At 44.4% G+C, this 22038-nt stretch overlaps 1 protein-coding gene across 1 annotated transcript in view; it reads left to right on the top strand.

The window, feature by feature from the left end:
* Positions 1 to 9338, top strand: part of GPC2 (glypican 2) — a 61586-nt gene extending 52248 nt beyond the window's left edge. The window contains exons 8-11 of the mRNA XM_082255956.1: positions 4170 to 4304; positions 4392 to 4528; positions 4622 to 4797; positions 8843 to 9338. Coding sequence (XP_082112082.1) covers positions 4170 to 4304; positions 4392 to 4528; positions 4622 to 4797; positions 8843 to 9099 — 705 coding nt within the window. The 3' untranslated portion in view covers positions 9100 to 9338. The remainder of the gene's footprint in view (positions 1 to 4169; positions 4305 to 4391; positions 4529 to 4621; positions 4798 to 8842) is intronic.
* Positions 9339 to 22038: the final 12700 nt, after the last annotated feature.

Below are 22038 nucleotides of genomic sequence, written 5' to 3'. Positions count from 1 at the left end.
TCCGGGTCCCAACCATCCATCCATGCTCTGATGGCGGTCCTGGAGTCCCTTGTGTCCTGGGTGGAGGTGAAGGTGGCTTTCGGGCGGCGGGCTAGCAAAAAGCACCCTCCGCCTTCCCCTGTCTCATCAGATCCTGAATCTGATTCAGCCGCTGCGGATGTGGGTAATCCTGATGGGTCTGCAACCACGTGCCCTGAATACTCAGATAGTGAGGATGATTCCTCCACGTCTGCAACCTGGCACGAAAAGGCACTGGTGGATGCACTGATTGTATTTGTTCATGAGCCTCTAAAAAGGAGGGACGCAGCTGTGACTGCGACAGGGCGCAGGTTCCCTTGGCACTCACAAACCACCCACAGCGGCGAAAGGTGTTTCCCTTTCCTCGCCTATTTTGTCATAAGTGTTGCGAAAGAGTGAGGACGACCAAAGCGTCTGCTTGGGGTCCCTAAGCGGTTTGCTAGGCAATATCCCTCCGATTTCCAGGTTAAACAAAGCAACCATGCTTCCGGTTGAAGAGTCTCCGGCCTTTAAGGACCCAGCTGACAAAAAAGGTGGAGGCTGTAGCCCACAATATGTTCACCCTGGCTGGCTCGGCATTGAGGCCGGTGTTCACCATTGCCCTGGTGTTGCAAACTCTGACTGAGTGGGATAAGTTTTGCGCTGTGACCTGGAGGGAGAACAGCTCCCACCTTACTTTGCTGAGCTGGCGGACCAGCTGGTCCAGGGGCTGCAGTTTATCTGTGCTGCATCTTTGGATGCGGCTCCCCTAGTGGCTCAGCTCTCTGTTTTGGCGGTGATCCTTGGCTAACATGCTGGTCTGTGGACCATTATGACATCATTAGGGTCTCACAGGGGGGAAGAGTATCTTTCTTCCACAGACTACTAAGGGCAAGGACCCTTGTCGCAGACAATGGGCCCTCCTTTTCCTGATGGATCTAAGTGAACTTGGTCTGGCAAGTCGAGAGCAGGCTTCTCCAGATCCGCAGACAAGGCTCCTTCAGCATGAAGGTGCACCCTCCCCCGTATCTGGGGTGACAATCTTTGCTGGTTCCTGGACCCGTGGGCTTCCCTAGTACATGACAAGTGGGTCTACATAGTTATACCATCTGGATACAAGATTGAGTTTCATGCTCGCCCTCCGGAAAGGTTCTTTCCTTCCAACGTGCGACTGTCCCCAGTCCGCCTTACAGGCCCTCTTTAGGGCGGTGCAAGTTCTTTGCTTCAAGGGGTGATTGTCCCGGTTCCGATTGTGGAACGTTTTTAAGGGGTTTTTACTCAGCCTGTTCACAGTTCCCGGGAAGGAGAGCAAGGTGCGTCCAATCCTGGGCCTCAAGGTGCTGAACTGCTTTGTACGGGTGCAGGAGTTCAAGATGGAGTCCATTCGCACAGTGGTGGCTTCCCTGCATAAGGGGGATTTTCTTGCCTCCATAGACATGAAAGATGCCTACCTTCCCATTCCAATATGTGTCGGTCACCAACGCTTCCCCTGCTTTGCAGTGGGAGAGGAACATTATCAGTTTGGGGCGTTACAATTTGGTCTTGCCTCTGCTCCCCGGGTCTTCATTACAGTGTTGGCCCTGGTGCTGGCATTGTTACGCCAGCGGGGGATCGCGGTCCTGGGCTATTTATACAATCTCTTTAGGCGAGCAGAATTATCTGCTGCGCTGGTGGAAAACCTGGAGATCACCATACAAACTCTGAAGGAGTTCTCTTCTGCCTCGATCCTGTAGAAGTCTTGGCAGAAGCTTGAGAGGAAGGAAGGCGTAAAACTTATGATACTGATCACACGGGGCCACCAGCTTGTCTGTGGCATCCGCCAGAGGATCCCGAGACCGAGCCACAAACCTATGTACCTTACTGTTGAGCCGAGACGCCAATAGATCAACCTTGGGGAAGCCCCACCGGAGATACAACTGAGGAGACACCTCCGGATGAAGAGACCATTCCCCTTAGTCTAACGTCTGCCATCTGAGGTAATCCTCCTGCCATTGTTCCACTCCGGGAAAGTAAACGGCAGGGAGGGCTGGAACGAAACATTCTGCCTATCTGAGAATGCCCGCTACCTCCAGAGCTGCCAGGACACTTCTTATGCCCGATTGGAGATTGACATAAGCCACGGCCGTGGCATTGTCTGATTGAATGCACACTGGACAGCCTTGTAGACAATCCATTCAATGTTCCAGGCACAGCCTGATCACACGTAACTCAGGACATTAAACAGTAGTCCGGATTCTTCCAGGGTCCAGACCCCCTGGGCAGAACTTCTGCCAAGGATGCCTCCCCACCTAGACAGGCGGGCATCCATGGTGACCACTGTCCAATACAAGGGTAAAATAATTTTGCCCTGCCGGAGCGCCAGGAATCAAAGCCATCAAATCAGGGACTATCTCCTACCCTAGCTCAGGTGGATTTGGTTGCCCAGAGACTGCTAATTCTCGACCCATGTGATGAGAATCTTCTATTGCATGGACCCCGCATGGAACTGCGCAAACCGGACCGCCTCGAAGGTTGACTCCATCAGGCCCAGTACCCGCATACAAGTCTGGAATGACGACCATCTGCTGGACAGCAGAAGATGAACTGCAACCTGCAGTGTCTGAATTTTGTCAGGAGGAAGAAATACTCTGGCTAAGGCCGAGTCCAGAGTCAGCCCCAGATAGTCTAGTTTTGAAGAAGAAACCAAGGCTGTCCCCTTTTTTGGTAGTCAGTGTAGTACCTTCTAACAATGGATGCCAGTGGAGAAGTATTTTTTTTTGTATTGATGGTCGGAGGTGAAGCACCCCCTTACATTGCTGGTCAGTGAAGAAGCGCCCCTACAGTAATGTTCATTGTAGTGTTCCCTCATATTGGTGCAACAGTGGAAAAATTTTTTTTATTCATTGGTGGTCATTCTAGTGACCCTTTACATTGGTGTTCAGCTTAGTATCCCTTACATTGGTGGTTATTGTATTGCCCCTTTACATTGGTGGTCACTGTAGTGCCCCTTTACATTAGTGGTCAGTGTAGTGCTCTCTCAAATTGGTGGTCAGTGGTGATGTGCGCATTTACATTGGTTGTGTCAATTTACATTCATAACAGTAAAGATTTCTCCCCTTTTTTCGTTGATGGTCAAGGATCTGGTCCAGGATTTTCACTGGTGTCAGCAGTTTTGGAGGCAGAGGAATGAGGAGATGAAAGTCTTTGCCGCTTAGACTTTAATGTAGAAGAACCACTGACTCAATTCAGAAACGTTTTTTATTCATAAATTATTCTAGGCTGAATATTTTGGTGGTACTGACATACAGATAGCAGAGGAAAAAAATTTTAAATCTGTATATAAGGAAAAAGTGAAGAATTACTTTCAGACAAACATTACAGTAATACCCAGGGCTTTTTTCAGCGGGAACGCGGGTGAACGCAGTTCCGGCACCTCCAGCACTGAATGTATGTAATGGCAAGGAGTGCTGGGTTGTGCTGCACTGTCTATTGATGCTGGGTGCTGCGGAACCTATTGTTGCTGGAGGGGATCTATTCCTGCAGGAGGATTTATTGCTGCTGGGGAGATCTGGTGTGGCTGCTGGGGGATCTATTGTCTCTGGAAGAGATCTTGTTTTGCAGGGGGGTCTATTGTTGCTGGGGTGGGTCTTATGTTGCTGAGGGGTCAGTTGTTGCTGGGAGGGATCTACTGTTTAGGCAGCAGTCTATTGATGCTGGCTGCTGGGAGATCTGTTGTTGCTGCTGATGGCCCATTGTTTCTGGCTGGATCTATTGTTGCTGGGGGATCTATTGTTGTTGGCTGCATGGGATCTATTTTACTGCTTTTTTGTTATCATTAACAAATTCCATACAAATTACTTAGTACCACAAATTCTACTTTGTTCTGTATTTTCTAAAAGGGATTGTACTGGGAGGTGGATAGTGGGTGGAACCAAGGAACGGTTCACGGAGGTAGGTAGGGGCGGAGACAAGGGGTAAGTCTAAAAGAGGGAGTTCCTGCACCTATTCTCTGAGAAAAAAAGCCCTGGTAATACCACACTGAGAATACATTTTAGCTTCCTTTTAATGTTGTGTAATGTTTGTAATAATATAGTTGCAAGGAAAGAGAGTTAAGATATTTACAATGCAGTTAGTGTCTTTCTTTTTTTTTTTATGGATATGTTTTGCTAAATTATTACCAATATATATTGTAGATCTTCCAGTCCTGTGGAACTCCGCCTCCAGCACGCTCACGACGCTCCCCACCAGAAGATCCCAAGAGAAAGTTTAGAGTGTACAGCAATGATGAGAAGCCTACGTCAGCAGCCGGTACCAACATAGACAGACTGGTGAGCAAAGATTACATCATAGAATATACAATAATACTGGATGTTCTATGTATTTTCTTACCTTGTAAATCCTTTTCTTTGTGATAGGTGTCAGAGGTGGTGTCCAAGCTCCGCCCACTGCGTGGTCTCTGGAAGCTCCTCCCTCTGTCCCTTTGTTCTGATAGCAGAGTCTCTGCTGGTCTTAGTAACCAAGATAAATGCTGGAATGGACAGTCGAGGGGGCGGTGAGTATTGAGATTTAAAGACACAAAAGGGATAAATCTGATATGTTAAAAGAAGACATGCCTTGATTGTGGCTTCTTCCTGTGACCCTACAGGTACCTCCCACAGGTGACGGGTGACGGTGTGGTGAATCAGATTAATAACCCTGAGGTGGAGCTGCCGATGTCACCGCCGGACCCTAGAACACGCCAGCTGGGCATACAACTGCGTGTAGTCAGGAGCAAACTGCGGGCCGCATACAGCGGGAGGGACAGCGATACCCAGGATGCTTGTAAGTGATCATCTGCCACTCTAGCATAACAAATCCAGGTATTTTCTTAAAATAAACTTAAAACTTGTCTTAAAGGGGCATTCCAGTTCAAAATAATATTTTTCAATTGATAACACCCCCCCCCACCATCCTTTTTAGAATAAAGTATTTAAGCTTTTTTTTTTTTTTTTTTTTTAGAGATAAATTACTACATATATACTGTAGGAATCAAATGTGTATACAAGTGTATTTACAATATTTCCTCATAAAAATCCAATAACGAGTGGAGAATTTAGTAATCGATGCTACATACTTATTCAGGTTCAAGTAGAAAATGTACTGGTTCTCTGAAAATTAATGGCGCTTTTCCACTGCATGGTACCGCATGGTACGGTGTTGGAACGGTTTGGTACGGTACGGCGGCGCTTTTCCACTACATGGAACCGAACGGTACTGCTCGCTTAAACAGTACAACCTCGGTTGTGGTTCCAAGAGGGCCGTACCATATCCCACAATCCCTTGCATGCAGCCTTGACTGTTTGTCACTACTAGCCACTGATTGGTCAGAGAATCGTTGTTATCCCACCCACTTACTATTAGTGGAAAAGCAAACCATACTAAACCGTACCGAACCGTTCCAACACCGTACCATGCGGTACCATGCAGTGGAAAACCAAACCGAGCCAAGCAGGGCCGAGTGGAGCCGATCCGGTACTTGCAGTGGAAAAGTGCCATAAGTCTAAAGGTTCAGCAGCAGGTGCAAGAAAGGGCCACTTACTGCTGTACGCATGCGCAGATCAGTTCACACTCCCAGCATGGTATCAGTGTGCAGGGGTGAATGACATCATCCCGTGCCAGCCAATTAAGAGAGAAGAACAATAACATTCAGAAGAAAAAGAGTAGATGCCGGTAATGGCGAGGGACCTCACGGGGCGTCAGACCGTTGGAGCAGAGGTTAGTATTCCAGACTTTTAGCTTTGCTTTAAAGCCCAAATCCGGGCAAAAAAAAGTTTTCCTTTGCAGTGGGGCTGTGCCCACACTGCAAGGGTGAACTGCTTGTTTGGTCCAGGGGCGAGTAGAAAGCTTATACTCACCCAATCCCTCATTCCACTGGTGAACAGCGCTCCCCCACGATCCAGCGGTGGATTTTTCCTGATGTTATCACATTCATAGCAGGGCTATGGGCCTTATGATGTCAGGAATAGTCTACCGCTAGACTGCGGGGCGAGGTCAGGAGCTGCAGGGATCAGTCTTGTGTGGGGAGATCAGAGGATCAGGTAAGTATATTTACATTGGTAAATCCCCTATACAAAAAGGAGCATATTAACCCTTGCAAGGGAAAACTTTTTTTTTTTTTGCCTGTAGATGGGCTTTAAGCCTCTGTGCAGTTGTTCTATCACTGCTTTTCCTATAACCCCATATTCTGCACACCACTGTCTCTGAGGTCTTCCACTGCTGGTGGCACTGGATTCATGACAGGTCTTCTCTCATCTGTGGCTGTATCACTGTATCCAAATCTATCACATAATGACAATCAGTACGGCTGCCGTGCACACGGGCCTATTGTCAGACGGTTTCTATTGAACCGGCCAATGCCTCCTGACATTCGGCCTGTGTGTACCAGGCTTAAGGTTCTCTAACATCATCAAGACCGATGTAGGGCCCATAGCCCTACATTGGATGTGATGTCGCTGAGAAACAATCCACCGCCAGGAGATGAGGGCATGCCCTCTGCCAAGGGAGCAGAGAATCAAGTAAGTAAAAGTGCTTTTCTCATCCCATAGACAGAAGTAAATATTGTACCCTTGCAGCAAGAGTGCAGCCCCATTGCATGGGAGGGTTTTTTGCTTTTCCTGGATTTGGGCTTTAAATACACTATCCTTGCCACTGTAAATTAGCAAGTGTTAAGACTGCCATATGTTGCTCAATTTTCTTTTGTTCAGCTGAATGAGAGAAAAATCAATCGCCCTTCCCATCAGAGCTAACAGCATGGATGACAAATCTCTGCTGCTGGCTATTATATTCAGGCAGTCGCAGCATCATTATAGGATGCAGTCACTGTTCAGCAGATCATTTTCCACCTTCTAAATTGATTTTTGTGGAGCAGAGTGTAATACCTGCAGGACCACCTACGGCTCACATTTCATCTGACTCAGTAGGAATGGTCTAAAATTCGAGCCATCTATCGAAGACTTAAATGTTTTTTTTAAATCGTAACATATTCAGCAAAATTCCAACCACATGGACACTTGTTTAGAGGATACGAAGATACTGACTTTCTGATTCATACATAATTGATCTGCACAGCCAATAAAGAATACAGCTCCCAACAGTCCCTCATTTGGAGGGACTATTCTTCTTTTAGCAATAAATTCCTCAGTCCCTTATCTCCTTCTGGTCAAATGTACAGATAAAAAATGTATTACTAAAGTGGTTCTAAAGTCAAAAGTCACCCTGGAAATACTGGCATGTGTTTATTATACACTGCTCAAAAAACAATTAAAGGAACACTTTGAAAACACTTTAGATTTCAATGGGGAAAAATCTCATGCTGGATATCTATACGGATATGGACTGGGTAATGTGTTAGGAATAAAATGATGCCACAAAGTTTGGTGGAAAATAAAATATCACCTAACAGAGGGCTGAATTTAAAGACACCCCAAAAATCAAAGTGAAAAAATTATGCAGCAGGCTGGTCCATTTTGCTGAAATTTCATTGCAGCAACTCAAAATGATACTCAGTAGTTTGTATGGCCCCCCACGTACTTGTATGCATGCCTGACAATGTCCGGGCATGCTTCTAATAAACAACGGATGGTGTCCTGGTGTATTTCATTCATTTCCTTCTACGGCCCTGTCCAGCTCTCCTAGAGTAACTGCCTGTCTCCTGGAATCTCTTCCATGCTCTTGAGACTGTGCTGGGAGACATAGCAAACCTTCTGGCAATGGCACGTATTGATGTGCCATCCTGGAGGAGTTGGACTGCCTGTGCAGCCTCCATAGGGTCCAGGTATTGCCTCATACTACCAGTAGTGACACTGACCCTAGCCAAATGAAAAACTAGTGAAAAACAGTCAGAAAAGATGATTAGGGAAAAAATGGCCTCCACCTGTAAAATCATTCCTTTTTTGGAGGTTGTCTCGTTGCCCATTTAGTGCACCTGTTGTTAATTAACATCAAAGCAGCTGAAACTGATAAACAACCCCCTCTGCTTCTTAACTGACCAGATCAATATCCCAGGAGTTTATTTGACTTAACGCTATACTCTGATTAAAAAGTGTTCCTTTAATTTTTTTTGAACAGTGTATTATATGTAATTTGTAAAATCTACGTAAGGCAACGCACATCAATGCATGTGAGTGTATTGTAACGCATATGAATGTGGGAATTAATATACTTAGTTGAAGTTAATTGCTATAGTACATTTTAAAACGCAACGTAACACAGCATGTGAGTGAGTGTTTGAAACTATGCTATGATTAAAGTGGTTGTAAACCTCAGACATAATAAGAACAAAGCATATCCATAGTGTGTACCTGTCTCAATCAAGAGCACTAAGTGTAATTTCTGTCTGCTGCTTCATTCCTCTGGAAACTGTTAGTGCTTGGCCTGGTAATTTCAGCAAGGGCAGCTCCCCAATTCGCTCCCCTGGCAGTTCCTCCATATTGGTAGCCACCATAAGGCCAACCATTGACTAATCAAAATTTCTCCGGTTTAGCGGGATCCGTCTATGGGCAGGATGGTTTGAATTAAAGTCATTCTATAGATTGACTTCAGTACAACCAGCCTGTCAGTTTTTTTTTCTCCCACTGTCAGAATACAATAGCATAGCAGATGCTGTTAGCAGATGCAATAGAATAGCATTGAAGGAAAGAAAATAGTTTGACTTCTCCATCAACACATTCAGTGTTGATGAGGGAATCAAGCAATTTTCTTTCCATCAACTAGGGGAAAGAAAATGGTATAATGTATAGCTTACTTAACGAGGACTGTAATCTGTAGGAAACCAAAGCCCTATGTCGTGTTTGGTCACACTGTTTATCATTTTTGCTTCTTCTATCAGTTGACGAAGGCAGTGGAAGCTCGGGCGGAGGGGACCCAGTAACAGAGAAACCTGTAATCAAGGTCCAGAACCGAGACACCAAAGACAAGAAGTATCTGGGGAAGGACAAGAAGAAGGATGAGAAGAAGGATACTGGTGGAAAAAAAGGGGACGGGCGTAAAAGAAGAAGGTTCGGTGCTGATGCAGGGTGGTCTATAACCCCTAAGTATAGTATCACATTTGGGGTCTTGCTTGTGGGACTTGTAATATCTGCATGACCTACCAGCTGCAATGTCTGAATGAAAGTGTGTTTGCCAATACATTCCAACATGTGCACATGTATGGGACATCGCTGTACATACATGTGTGCCTTTATCCTATTGTTTGTTATAAACATACAGCCTACATATTTTTTTAGCACTGGATACAGCAAATGGGTTAAAATGGACCTGTAGGCAAATGTTAACAGCATTACTGAGATGGTTAAAAAGAAGTAACAAAAGGTGAAAAAATGCTTACCTTTCCAGGTGAATATGCTGCTAGTACATTTTAAATGCCTAGGTGTTTGGTCACATGATCACGAAGGGGCTGATAAATGAAAAATTCTGATTTTCCCCTTTGGACTTTGGGTGTGGTGAGCAGTAATTTCAGGAGCCTAAAGCAGGATTTGCACCAGGAAGAGGAAGTGTTTTAGTTATTTTGCTTAACTTTATATATCCATCTCAGCGAGAGTGTTAACATAGCTTTAAAGTAGTACTAAAGACATATTTCACCCTAATGCAGTCACCGCATTAAGGTAAAACACCCTAGTATGTGGGTTTAATCACCCCCCCCCCGTCCCATAACACCTGGTGTCATTTTACTGCTGCCAGCTTCTGGATTGAACAGCTAACTTCCTTGTTCCACAGGAGACACAAAGGGCAGCAGAACAATGTGCTCCTGCTGCAGTCAGTCTAATTGTTAGGAGGAAGAGGGAACAGGGGTGTGGCTTGCCAGGTGCATTGTGTGTCTATGGACGCATACAGCTCGGGTCAGGTCTCTGACTAGAGCACACCCCCAAGGATGTCTCCAGAGCACCCAGCTAGCTTTGTAGTAGACACCTGCAAACAGGGAACGGGGGGACCTTTTCTCCTAAAATGAAAAAAAAAAAAAAAAAATGATGGTTTATTATCACTTTAAGGTTTAAATATAGGTCTGTGTTGCCTTTTTTAAATAGCAACTCAACCCAGAATGCCTGTAACAAACCCAGGTACTATACCAGTAGTGGTTTGCAAAGTTTTCTTGAAAGAGACTCATTCAGGGCAAAAAATGACAGGTTCTCTTTTAAGAAAGCCACCTTACCCGCTGCCACTCACTTTCTTAGCTTCCCTCCACCCCTCCATTCTGTTGTCTAACCCGGGGGGTCTTGTCGCTGTGTAAGCTCTTTGTCACAGAGTACAAAGTGTTACTTCTTTCTCCTTGTCGGGTCACAGTGTTTAAGCTTGCTGATTGGGCACTGAGGTCTGAGTACTGCTTATTGGGAGGAGGTCACATGCTCCCTATACTGCAGCAGGTATTTACTGAGGGCTCTGAGTGGCGGGGCATTGCAGCTAAGGTGACTATCAGGGGGGCAGGGTTTTTTTTTTCTCACAATAGAAACATGACAGGTTCTCTTTAAAGTGTTATTCCATTTCAAAGTAAATACTCTCCAACATACTCTACCCCCTTTAAGGTATTGTGGGGCTACATCATTTTAACTACAGATTTTCTGTGACAGGAAGTATCATCGGACGAAATGGATATTTAACAATTATAGAATGAGTCTCATCGTGTCTAGTGAAAACATAGTTTTTAGGATAACAAATGTCAGTATTTTGTTCCAAAATAAGACACTTGAAATAATTAAATACAAAATACCAGTCTTCTTGACCCATTTTCTTTGAAATGGGGAAAATAGCTAATATGTAAATTAGCAGGTTTCTAGTACCTAAAATCAGCAGAACATACACAATATTATTATTATGATACAGGATTTATGGAGCACCAGTGCAATTCAATACAAGAGAATTAGGATAACTCTGCCTGTGAGCGCTTACATTTTTAAAACTAGCCAAACACCAGACCATCACACCTCTATGAGGTTGATGGACATACAGTTCCAAAAACGTGGCCATTAATAGGGAGTTGGCAGCTATACCAACCCCCACTCTTCTGGGAAGATAATCCACATTTCGAAATCTATCTGTGGGAGTTTGTCCCATTTAACCAGAAGAGCATTTGTGAAAACAGGTGCTGATGTTGGATGAGAAGACATAGCTGTCAGTCGGCATTCAAACATCCAGTTGGTCACAGTTAGCAATCCAACATATTCAGTAGGGTTGAGGTCTGGGATCGGTGTAGGCCTCTTAAGTTCCTTCACATCAAACTCATCAAACATTGTCCATATGTATCTTTTTTATGCACAGGGGCACATATGCAGTATGTAGGGCAACTTAGTTTGTGAGAGCTTACAATCTAAAAATAGCCAAGTACTGGACCATCACACCTCTATGAGCTTGATGGACATCCTATTCCAAAACCATGGCCAATGATATCGAGTTGGAAGCTATGGCGGCATCCACTCTTCTGGAAGGTTATCCACATTTTGAGGAATTTGTCATGTTCAGCCACAAAAGCATTTGTAAGGTCAGGTCGGCATTCCCATGTCCAAGTCGGTAGCAGTCAGCGGTCTGACATGTCTCTATGGAGCTGTGTTTATGTACAAGGGCACAAATATGCCGGTACAAAAAAAAAAAAGGACCCTTGCTTGTGGGAGCTTACATTCTAACAATAGGCTAACACAAACCATCACATCTCTATGAACTTGATAGACATCCCATTCCAAAACCATGGCAATTGATAATAAGTTGGCAGCTATACCACCCTCCACTTTTCTGGGAAGGTTATCCACATTTTGATGCGTGTCTGTGAGAATTCGTCACATTCAACCAAAAAAAAAATTTGTGAGGTCAGGTACTGATGTTGGATGAGAAGACGTAGCTCACAGTCGGCATTCCAAAGTCCCAGTAGGTCACAGTTGGCAATCCAACATGTTCAGTAGGGTTGAGGTCAGGGCTCTGTTAAAGCCACTCAAGTTCCTCCTCACCAATCTCCTCTAATCATGCCCTTACGGATCTGTGTGTATGTACAGGTATGCTGGTACAAAACAGGTCCCTTGCTTGTGAGAGCTTACAATCTAAAAATAGCCAAACGCTGAACCATCAAATCTCTATGGGCTTGATGGACAAGCCATTCCAAAACCATGGCCATTAATAGGAAGTTGGCAGCTATACCAGCCTCCACTCTCCTGGGAAGTGTATCCATATATTGGTGTGAGTCTGTGGGAATTTGTCACATTCAACCTAAAAAGCATTTGTGAGGTCAGGTACTGATGTTGGATGAAAAGACATAGCCCACAGTCGGCATTCTTAAGTCCCAGTAGATCGCAGTTGGAAATCCGACATGTTCAGTAGGGTTGAGGTCAGGGCTCGGTGAAGGTCACTCAAGCTCCTCCACATCAAACTCATCACACTATGTCCTTATGGAGCTGTTTTTATGCACAGGGGAGCAGATACAGTATCCAAAAAGTGGGTCCAAAAAGTGTCCTTAGTTTGTGAGAGATTACAATCTAAAAATAGCCAAGCCCCGGACCATCACACCTCTTAGCTTGATGGACATCTCATTCCAAAACCATGGCCATTGATATGGAGTTGGCAGCTACAGCAGCCTCCACTTCACTCCATGAGAAGGCGTAGCTTACAGTCGGTATTCCAAAGTCACAGTAGGTCGCAGTTGGCAATCGTGTTCTGTAGGGTTGCGGTCAGGGCTCTGTGAAAGTACTCAACTTCCTCCACACCAAACTCCTCAAACCATGTCTCTATGGAGCTGGCTTTATGCACAGGGTTTGGAACAAAAAAAGTCCTTAAACAAACTTTTACCACAAGAATGGTAGCCCAGATTTGTCTAAAATCTCTTTTTCTCTTACGTCCTCCGACAGTCGCCACCCCTCACAGAGTCTTCACCAATGGGTATTGACCTCCGCTCCGCAGGAGTAGCTACTCCTGCGGAGCAGAAGTCAATACCCATTGGTGAAGACTATGTGAGGGGCGGCGACTGTCGGAGGACTCAGAGAAAGGAATTTTTACGGTAAGATTTTACAAAAATTCTGTTATATGTTGTAGCATTAACAGTATCCTTCACTGGAAACACCTGAACTTAACAATTTGGTGGGGTATCCACATACTTTTGGCCATATAGTATATATTGTATATATTGCACAGTAAACCCAGGGTTGTTTCCAGTTCACGGGCCCCCCTGCCAGTTTAATGGGATCATACATGAGGGTCCATGTATGCAGATATTTCTGTTTTGTTTCTGACATGGGTTTGTGAAGCATTTCTGAAGGTATGGAATGTAGGATTTTGATTTTTGAATTGGATCTTTTGCGGAAGTATACTCTTTACAAGCTACTCATATTGTGGCAGGTACGATCATTTGATAATCTTAAAGGTGCTATTGCACAATCTTAAAGCTGCTATTGCTGATGGCCTTCAAAAATAAATCTTGAAGCATAACTCCGGGAAATTTGATAATTCTCCCTTGCGGTGGGGCTGCACCTGCACCTCAAGAGTTAATTGTGCATTTACTTTAGGAAAGAGTAAAAGCATTTTTACCTACCCGATCCTCCCCTTCCCATAGAAAATTACACTCCTCCATGTGACCAGCAGTAGACTGTTCCTCTGCATCATCCCATACAATGAAGGGCTATGGACCCTTCATCAATATTGATGACATCAGGATCCTAGCCCACTGGAGCATGGGGGAGCAGCTGCTACAGGGGCTGGTCTAGCAGCATGGTAGAGCACTGGATAAGGTAAGGAAATCTTTTCTATGCCCCCTAGACCTAAGCAAGCATTGAACTCCTGCTGTGTGGGCACAGCCCCAACTCCAAGGTAGAACTCTCAAAATTCCTGGAGTTGAGATTTAGGACTTGAAAGCTGAATTTGACTTACTGTAAACAGCAATAATGTTCAAAACTTTTACGGGCATCCCCATGGACTGCCCCTGGAAGCTGCCCAGTCTGTCCTTATTGTAACTAGCCACTGCCTAATGATGTGTCTGTACTCATACCATCAACCGAGTGACTGCACAACTCATTCCAGGAGGGATCCTGGTACCTCATGGGAGCTGAGATTCATATATGTCATGCTTTCTCAGACCAACTTAGCTGTGATATACCAAGGAGCAGATGTGGCCAAAGCCTGAAACTAGAAAAAAATAGGGATTATTTTGTGCTGGAAATTTGTACGGTGCTCATATTTTGGAGAATGTGACAAAAAAAGTGAGACACCCAAGGTGGCCGAGAATACCCAAAGCCCTAGGGTCGGAGATAGTAGGAGATTATATTGCAGAGAGATCGGAAGTGTTGTAGACATTTAGGAAGCTGGTGGGTGACACAGCTGCCAAACTCCTCCTAGAACTGAAATATCACTTGTTGGTGGATTGATAAAGAGAATGTATTAAGGTAGAAATATGTGAGCCATGATTGTTGTCTTGTATAATTGTGGGGGCTCTGGGGCGGTCATCTGCATTGCTTCACTACACAGAAGCTACCCCTTGAATAAGCAAATGCATGTCAGTTGTCAGGATATCTGATGCCTGTTTTAGGTCAGTGACTGGAAGGAAGGATAAGGATAATATACCTTGGGTATCCAACTTTAAATACATGTCAGCATGGCACCTCCAATATTTCCATCCTGTTTACCCATTACATTGTCCTTCATTAGTGAATAATAACACAGACCAACACACATTGGGGTGGATTTACTAAAGGCATGGGCGTAACTACAGGGGTTGCACGGGTTGCCCATGCTCCAGGAGGCCTGTGCAGCTCCCCTGTACTCCTGGATAGGAGAGGCGGTGGGAGCAGCATGTAGAGAAATCACTGTCCTCCTTTTTCCTCCTGTAGCTGCGGGAGGAAAATGAAGGAGATTGGTTCCTCTGTATGCTGCCCCCGCCACTCCTCCTATCCAGTTCACTTGTGTTCTGCTGTCCCTGGGCCCCTGTATGCTCCCCTGGTCCTCCCCCCTCTACTGTGCTGCCCCCCCCCCCCCATTGTGCTCCCTTCCCTCTCCTGTCGGCTGCTGCAGGGGATGTTTTACAATAGAGAACCAGGAAGGGGTCGGTAAATATGTAATTTACCAGCTCCTTCCTTTCCTGAATGGACAGAGTCATAGTCAGTGACATTGTAAAAAAATAAAATAAAATGATAAAAAAAATAATACAATTAAAATACCAAAAAATAAAAACTACTGACACCAGTGGCCGAACTTCCAGGATCGCAAAGGTCACACTTGCGACCGGGCCCTGGCATTCCACCACCGTGGGGAGGCCCCAAGATGGCAGGAAGGGGGCCCAATGCAGAACTTGTGAAAGGGTCCCTCTGCAGGACCGTAATAAAGGGTCCCGCAACGAAAGTAAAGGGCCCCAGGATCAGTGGGAAGAGACCCAGGCTTCAAGGGAAGGGCCCCGGCCAGGGGTCTGGGGGGGGGGGCCCTTCATGGTTTCTTGCACCCTGAAGGTTCTAGTTACGCCTCTGACTAAAGGCAAATAGACTGTGCATTTTGCAAAGTGCAGTTGTTTCAAAGCTTAGTAAATGAGGTAAAGCTTCACTTTGCAAAGAATACCCAATCATGTGCAAGGAAAATAAGAAAACAGCATTTTTGCTTGCACATGATTGGATGATGGGAGTCAGCAGAGCTCTCCCCCATTTACTAAGCTCTGGAGCAACTGCATTTTGAAAAGTGCACAGTCTATTTGCATTTAGTAAATCAACCCCATTGTGCTTTGAATGTTAGACCTGTTCCTAGGTAAATTTGACCGCTGATTCCAAAAATGGTACCAGTTTTTCCCTATCAGCTCTGGTTTTTGAGATGCAACATAAATGCCATACACCACTCTTCCAATCAGGATATAAATATAGCAAAATATGTTGAGATGATTGAGACAGCACCGTCTTAAAGTAGCCATCACCTCTACGGTGCTTGATCTGCAAGCATTACACAATATAGGTGGCAATATACACACACCTCCTATATAATCATGATTATAATTGAGGTAATAACTTACACTTGCAAATCCAATGTTTCCAATTTAAATTTACAGTTGAAAGTACATAAACACTCACTATATCAGCTAACTTGTATGCAAAAACATAAACTAGGTAACAGAAGAACAAGTTAAACCGCAAGATCTTTTAAAAAAGCGGAGTAAAAATATTATATAAATTCAACCATATCTAAGAAACTAGAGCTGATGCAGTCTAGCCAAAGCAATTTTCTGAATCCGCACACCAAATAACACCAAGAACAAGTCTAAAAAGCAAGACACAAATTAAAAAGATTTTTTTTGTTGGGCTGTGTAAAGACTACATGCATTACCACCCAACAGCCACTATGGGGTGCTGCATGGCTAGAGAGAATAAGTGAAAGTGAATATGTCTGAAAATAAAAGGCTGCATCACCTCCTAGTGGTGCTGAGTAGGTATTTCCTCTCAATATAATTCATACAATTTTTTTTCTCTTTCCATATCACTTTTTGAAAACATGATACGTGCTGCATCTTTGTTAAAATGCCTTTTTCTTTTTTTTTGGAGAGAAATATATCAACAAAATGTATCCACGACTCATTTTGATAAAGCTCATTGCCTGTCTGTCTTGCTGACCTGGAAACAAATATAGGTGCGTAGCGAGTCTTGCTCACAATTGTGACCACACAAAGATGCTGGTTAGGTGCCTATATTCCACTGGATACATACTGGCTGGTTGCTGATGGTTGGTTCTGAAGACCAGTAGGACACTCTGAGCAACTTCCTGTAATTTAGAATATCTACATGATGTGACCAGCAGCCTTTGTTTGTGGCCACATGATGGCTGGAGCAAGACTCGTTTCAATTTAAAATCTAAACTGAGTTATTAGGGGGATGGTAGCATATTACCTCCTACGTGTTCAAATGCTTGTCTGATATCATACTAGTTCCAATAGCTGAGTAGATTTGGGAGAAGGCACACTTTTTGCTGTGTAGTGCATCCCAACACACCTCAACTCACAACTCGCCTCACAACTCACAGCCTAAAAATGCATCCTGTATTACTTTTTCCAGTGCACACCAATGCAGAGCATTGTTTTGAACTAGGATGATAGGACAAAGGGCTGATTGCCCTGTCTGTAAGTTGGGACTGCATTGGACAAGGCTGGTCTAGTACATATGGGTCCTTACTCTGGTGTGCTTATATTTATTGTCATTCCCAGATGATGGTGTAAAGGGCTTTTCACTAGAGGACAAGGCTAGGTAAAAAAAAAAGCAATAGGGAGGTGAATCAAAGTTAACTCTACTTATCTCCATGCCATGTTCCAGGGTTCTGTATCTTCAGAGACCTCAGGCCCCTATTTACCTCTGCCTGTTGTTCTGTACAGGCCCATGTATTCCTATAGAAATCTAGAGAGCTGACAATAATTCTGGTTGTATTCAGTTATTCCCAGATGATGATGGTTGAAAGAGGTTTTCCACCTTTTAGATGAGATTGGTCTATGGGCTGCCCTTGCATATTTTGCCCTTGCCCTTGTATATTTTTATACACCCGCCACCGCTTTTATATTTACTTGCCAAGAGCAGGGAAGTGACAGGGACAGGAGCGGAGATGACTCGTATTGCAGCACAGTTGTTTTTAATGTAACCGCTGCATTACATACAGTGCTGTGCATCGGAAGTGACGAGGGTAGGTTTTTCTCACGGGTAGGTAATTCTCATGGAACACCGGCGCCGCTCTCTCCTGCTTTATATTCCTTAGAGCGCCTCCATGCTCCAGCTGGCAGCCGCCGAACGTGGCCCCCCCTACCACCTATTGGAATCCTTTCTCCACTGCTCCATACACCATCTCCCCCCACCCCCCTCCTTATAGTGTGAATAAGCCCTTCCTCTTGTGTGGTTGTCTTTACCTTTATTTCCAGTAAAATGATGGTTCAAATCATTTTTCCTTCTTTGGGTAATGCTAATCTGTGGGTTGTGTTGGGCATCCTTGCCCAATGCAGTCTCAACACACGTGTGAATGGGTCCTTACTCTGGTTATATTTATTTTCATGCCCAGTAAGATGATGGTTTAAAGGGCTTATCCACTTTAAGGTGATATTATTCTGTGAGCTTGACCAACTCTGTGTTTCTCATTATGGGTCAAGGCCAGGTAAAAAAAATAAAGCAGGAGAGAGCAGCCCCGGCTTAGTGTAGCATACAATTTATTAATACATAATAAATATAGCAACTTACTCTGAGGTAAGGGTAAACCGGAAAGATGGGTATGGCAGGATCATCTATCTTCTTCTCCTAGGTTCTAAGTAACTTACCTCATAGATGATCCTGCTATACCCATCTTACTTGTTTACCCTTACCTCAGAGTAAGTTGCTATATTTATTATGTATTCATTAATTTTATGCTACACTAAGCCGGTGTTCCGTGAGAATTACCTAAACCGTGAGAAAAACCTACCCTCGTCACTCCCGGCCAGGAACAGCTGAGCAGCGCAGCAGTGCGCATGCTCCCAGCCCCGGATACGTAATGCAACAGATGAGGAGCTGACTAGTGCGCATGCGCACTAGTATGAAACGATCACGGTGTACCGTGAAAAAAACCTAAACCTACCCATCCGGCGGTTACATCAAAACAGCTGTGCTGCAATATGAGTCATCTCCGCTCCTGTACCTGTCACTTCCCTGATCTGGGCTGGTAAATATAAAAGCGGCTCTCGGCTCCGTGATTTATGTTTTCATACACCCGCTGCCGCTTTTATATTTACTTGCCGAGAGCAGGGAAGGGACAGGAGCGGAGATGACTCATATTGCAGCACAGTTGTTTTTAATGTAACCACTGCATTACATATAGTGCCGTGCATCGGAAGTGACGAGGGTAGGTTTTTCTCACGGGTAGGTAATTCTCACATAACACCGGCACCGCTCTCTCCTGCTTTATATTCCTTAGAGCGCCTCCATGCTCCAGCTGGCAGCCGCCGAACGTGGCCCCCCCCCTACCACCTATTGGAATCCTTTCTCCACTGCTCCATACACCATCTCCCCCCCCCCCCCCTCCTTATTTTGCACTACCCAACAATATCAGAGAGCGCCATGACATCACCCACATTCAGGTAAAAAAAATAGTTGTTCATATTAAGGAAGGAGGATAAATTGAAGTAGGCTCCACTTATCCTCATGCCCACGTTCCAGGGGTCTGCATCTTCAGAGACTTCTGACCCTTGTTTGCCTCTGTCTGCTATTCTGCACCATCCTAGTTATCTCTACAAATGTATGTGGATCTGACAGATAATTCTGGGTCTGTGCAGAGCAGTGGATAGGAAGCACACATCATTTGAGAGCTTCCACCTTGAACATGCAGACATCTCAATCAGTAGCATGCAGGTGCATTTAAAATGTAAGCAGTTATAAAACAGTCACATTTATTCCAGTTAATTTTTTACTAAAAAATACATTTAATGCTTAAAGGGCCTCAATCTGTGCATGTAGTAGATTCCTGTAATCTCCTGCACATCGGTATAACTGGAGACTAGGAGAAGAAGGGGAGACACTGTGAGCCAAGGAGTCCTTAACGCAGAACACTGGCCATGGAATAAGGAACTCTCAGTTCCAGATGCCGATAAGCAAGAAAGCCCACCGGCCATATTTCCATGCCTTAGATGTGAACAGCAGAAGCAATGAGAAGGGGGAAGCCGCTCAGGTGTGTGTTCAGGTGTGTCCTGGTGCAGGTCAGATCCGACATCCGAGAACTGAAGAAATCCAAAATTTGAGACCGCACTCAAGGTATATGGTGAAATCAAAAAAGTTTAATTTATTCCTCATAAATGAAATAGACAGACAGTGTGCAAACAAACGTGTCGGGTTGACGCGTTTCACGACGCTGTAGGTCGCTTACTCATAACCACACCGTGTGATTTTGAGTAAGCAACCTACAGCGTCGTGAAACGCGTCAACCCGACACGTCTGTTTGCACACTGTCTGTCTATTTCATTTATGAAGAATAAAATAAAGTTTTCTGATTTCACCATATACCTTGAGTGCGGTCTCAAATTTTGGATTTCTATAGATGTGAACAGCAAACGGGCCAGAACCTGAAATTCTGCCCAGGCCCAAATCTGCTTCCTTCTGAGCTGCACCCTCTTCAATGCCCCCTTGATTAATGTAGGCCACAGTCATTTCCAACTGAATTCCGTGGCTGCTCCTCAACAATGTCTTGCTTTGCTTCTAAAGAAGTGTCCTGCCAGAAATACTCACCAAAATGTGAGGTCTGGAGATCTCTAGCTTTCCAGTTCTCTACTCATCAGTAGACATGTGTGTTTCGGTTTAGTATGCTTTTTCGGACGTAAATTTCATTCCATAACGAATCGATAAATCCAAAAATAATTGACTGTATATCGAAATTGTCAAATGCATGTGTGTTTCATTCGGATGTCACATGATGCAATAGTAGTTTGTGTCCATTGGGAAATTAATTATATTTTCAAATTCGTTCAATAATTTGGATTTGGATAACAAATGGATCCAAATTTTATTCCATTAAATAATTTGGATGCACATGACGTTGGTCGATATTGTCCAATTAGCTAATGCTATTTCTCTTGGTGGGTTGGACTAGCATCTGATTTAATAATATATAGGAAATATATATCAATCTTCTAGAAAAACATCAACATTTTTAGAATATACAAAACTAATGCCGAATATACAAAACAAATTCTGAAAACGAGTCGAGTCAACATAACAAATATGACGAAATACATTTCTTCAATGAATAGATGCATTTGAAAAGAAAAGAGACTAAACAAACATTTCCGACGTGCACATGTCTACTCATCAGCACTGGAATGTGGGGGGACACATTTGGCAGCCCCCATGCCCCAGCTTGATGATGTGGACCATGGGTGTCCAACCTGCGGCCCTCCAACTGGTGCAGAACTAAAAGTCCCATAAGGCATTGCAAGGCCAGTCCCTTGAGGCATTGCAAGGCTAACAGTTGCAAGCATGACTCCCAAAGGCAGAGGTATGATGGGACTTGTAGTTTTGAAACAGCTGGAGGGCTGCAGGTTGGACACCCATGATGTGGACAATGATCCTGCAGGCGTAATGACATAGACATAAGGGGCAACAAAAAGGTCCAATGCAGAGTGGCTTCAGTGGACCAGCATTAGTAATCAGCTTCTAACTCTGGCTTGTTCAATTGCGCATTGTCAAATAAACCTAGAAGCTGATTGGTTACTATACTCAGCTGCACCAGATTCTGTATACTGTATTTTCTGGTGTATAAGACTACTTTTGAACCTCAAAAGAATCCCCCAAAAATGGGGGGGTCGTCTTATACACCGAGTATAATATCTCTAAGGTAACCTAAGTATAAGGATTACCGGTAGATGTAATCTTTCATGACGCTGTCTGTGTGGGAATCCTGTACCGGTATACCGCATTTACCGTAGCCTCGGCTACATACAGTGTACCGCGCTGAGCCAATCAGGGAGAGCGATGTATTCTATTATTGAATGCAAAGCCTCCTCGGATTTGCATAGTGACATTAGCCCGCCTCTCTGACTCTGCCAATCCGAGCAGGCTTTGCATTCAATAATAGAATACATCGCTCACTGTGATTGGCTCAGCGCTGTATACTGTATGTAGCCGAATCTACGGTACATACGGTATACCAGTACAGGATTCCCGCACAGCCAGCGTCTTGAGATTACATCTACTGGTAATACTTAGGGTACCTTAGAGATATTATGAGAGATTACATGTATTACAGTACTAGGGAACCTTGGAGATCTATAAGAAATCTGTTTTACAATGGTGTTGCCTTGCTTCGGAAGGGAGGTAGTCTTATACGGCGAGTATAGCCCAAAACCTATGTTTTAACTTGAAAATTAGGGGGGGTCGTCTTATACGCCGGAAAATACGGTACACCAGTTTTATTATATCTCCCCCAGAAGGCCAAACTCTTGCCGACTCCATCCAAAACCCCAAAAAAATAAAAAAAAATTTGCCTAGAGACACTTTGAAAACAAGTTAAAAGTGGAATCTTCCTTTAAAGTGACAGGAAGAGCAACAAATCCTGTAATTGGTTTCCTGAAACTGTTGTGATTGTAATGAGTGT

The sequence above is a fragment of the Pelophylax lessonae genome (assembly GCF_965119305.1).
Source record: "Pelophylax lessonae genome assembly, chromosome: 4".
NCBI classification, from domain to species: domain Eukaryota; kingdom Metazoa; phylum Chordata; class Amphibia; order Anura; family Ranidae; genus Pelophylax; species Pelophylax lessonae.
The sequence above is the reverse complement of the archived record's forward strand: the minus strand, read 5'-3'. Positions and strand labels throughout refer to the sequence as shown.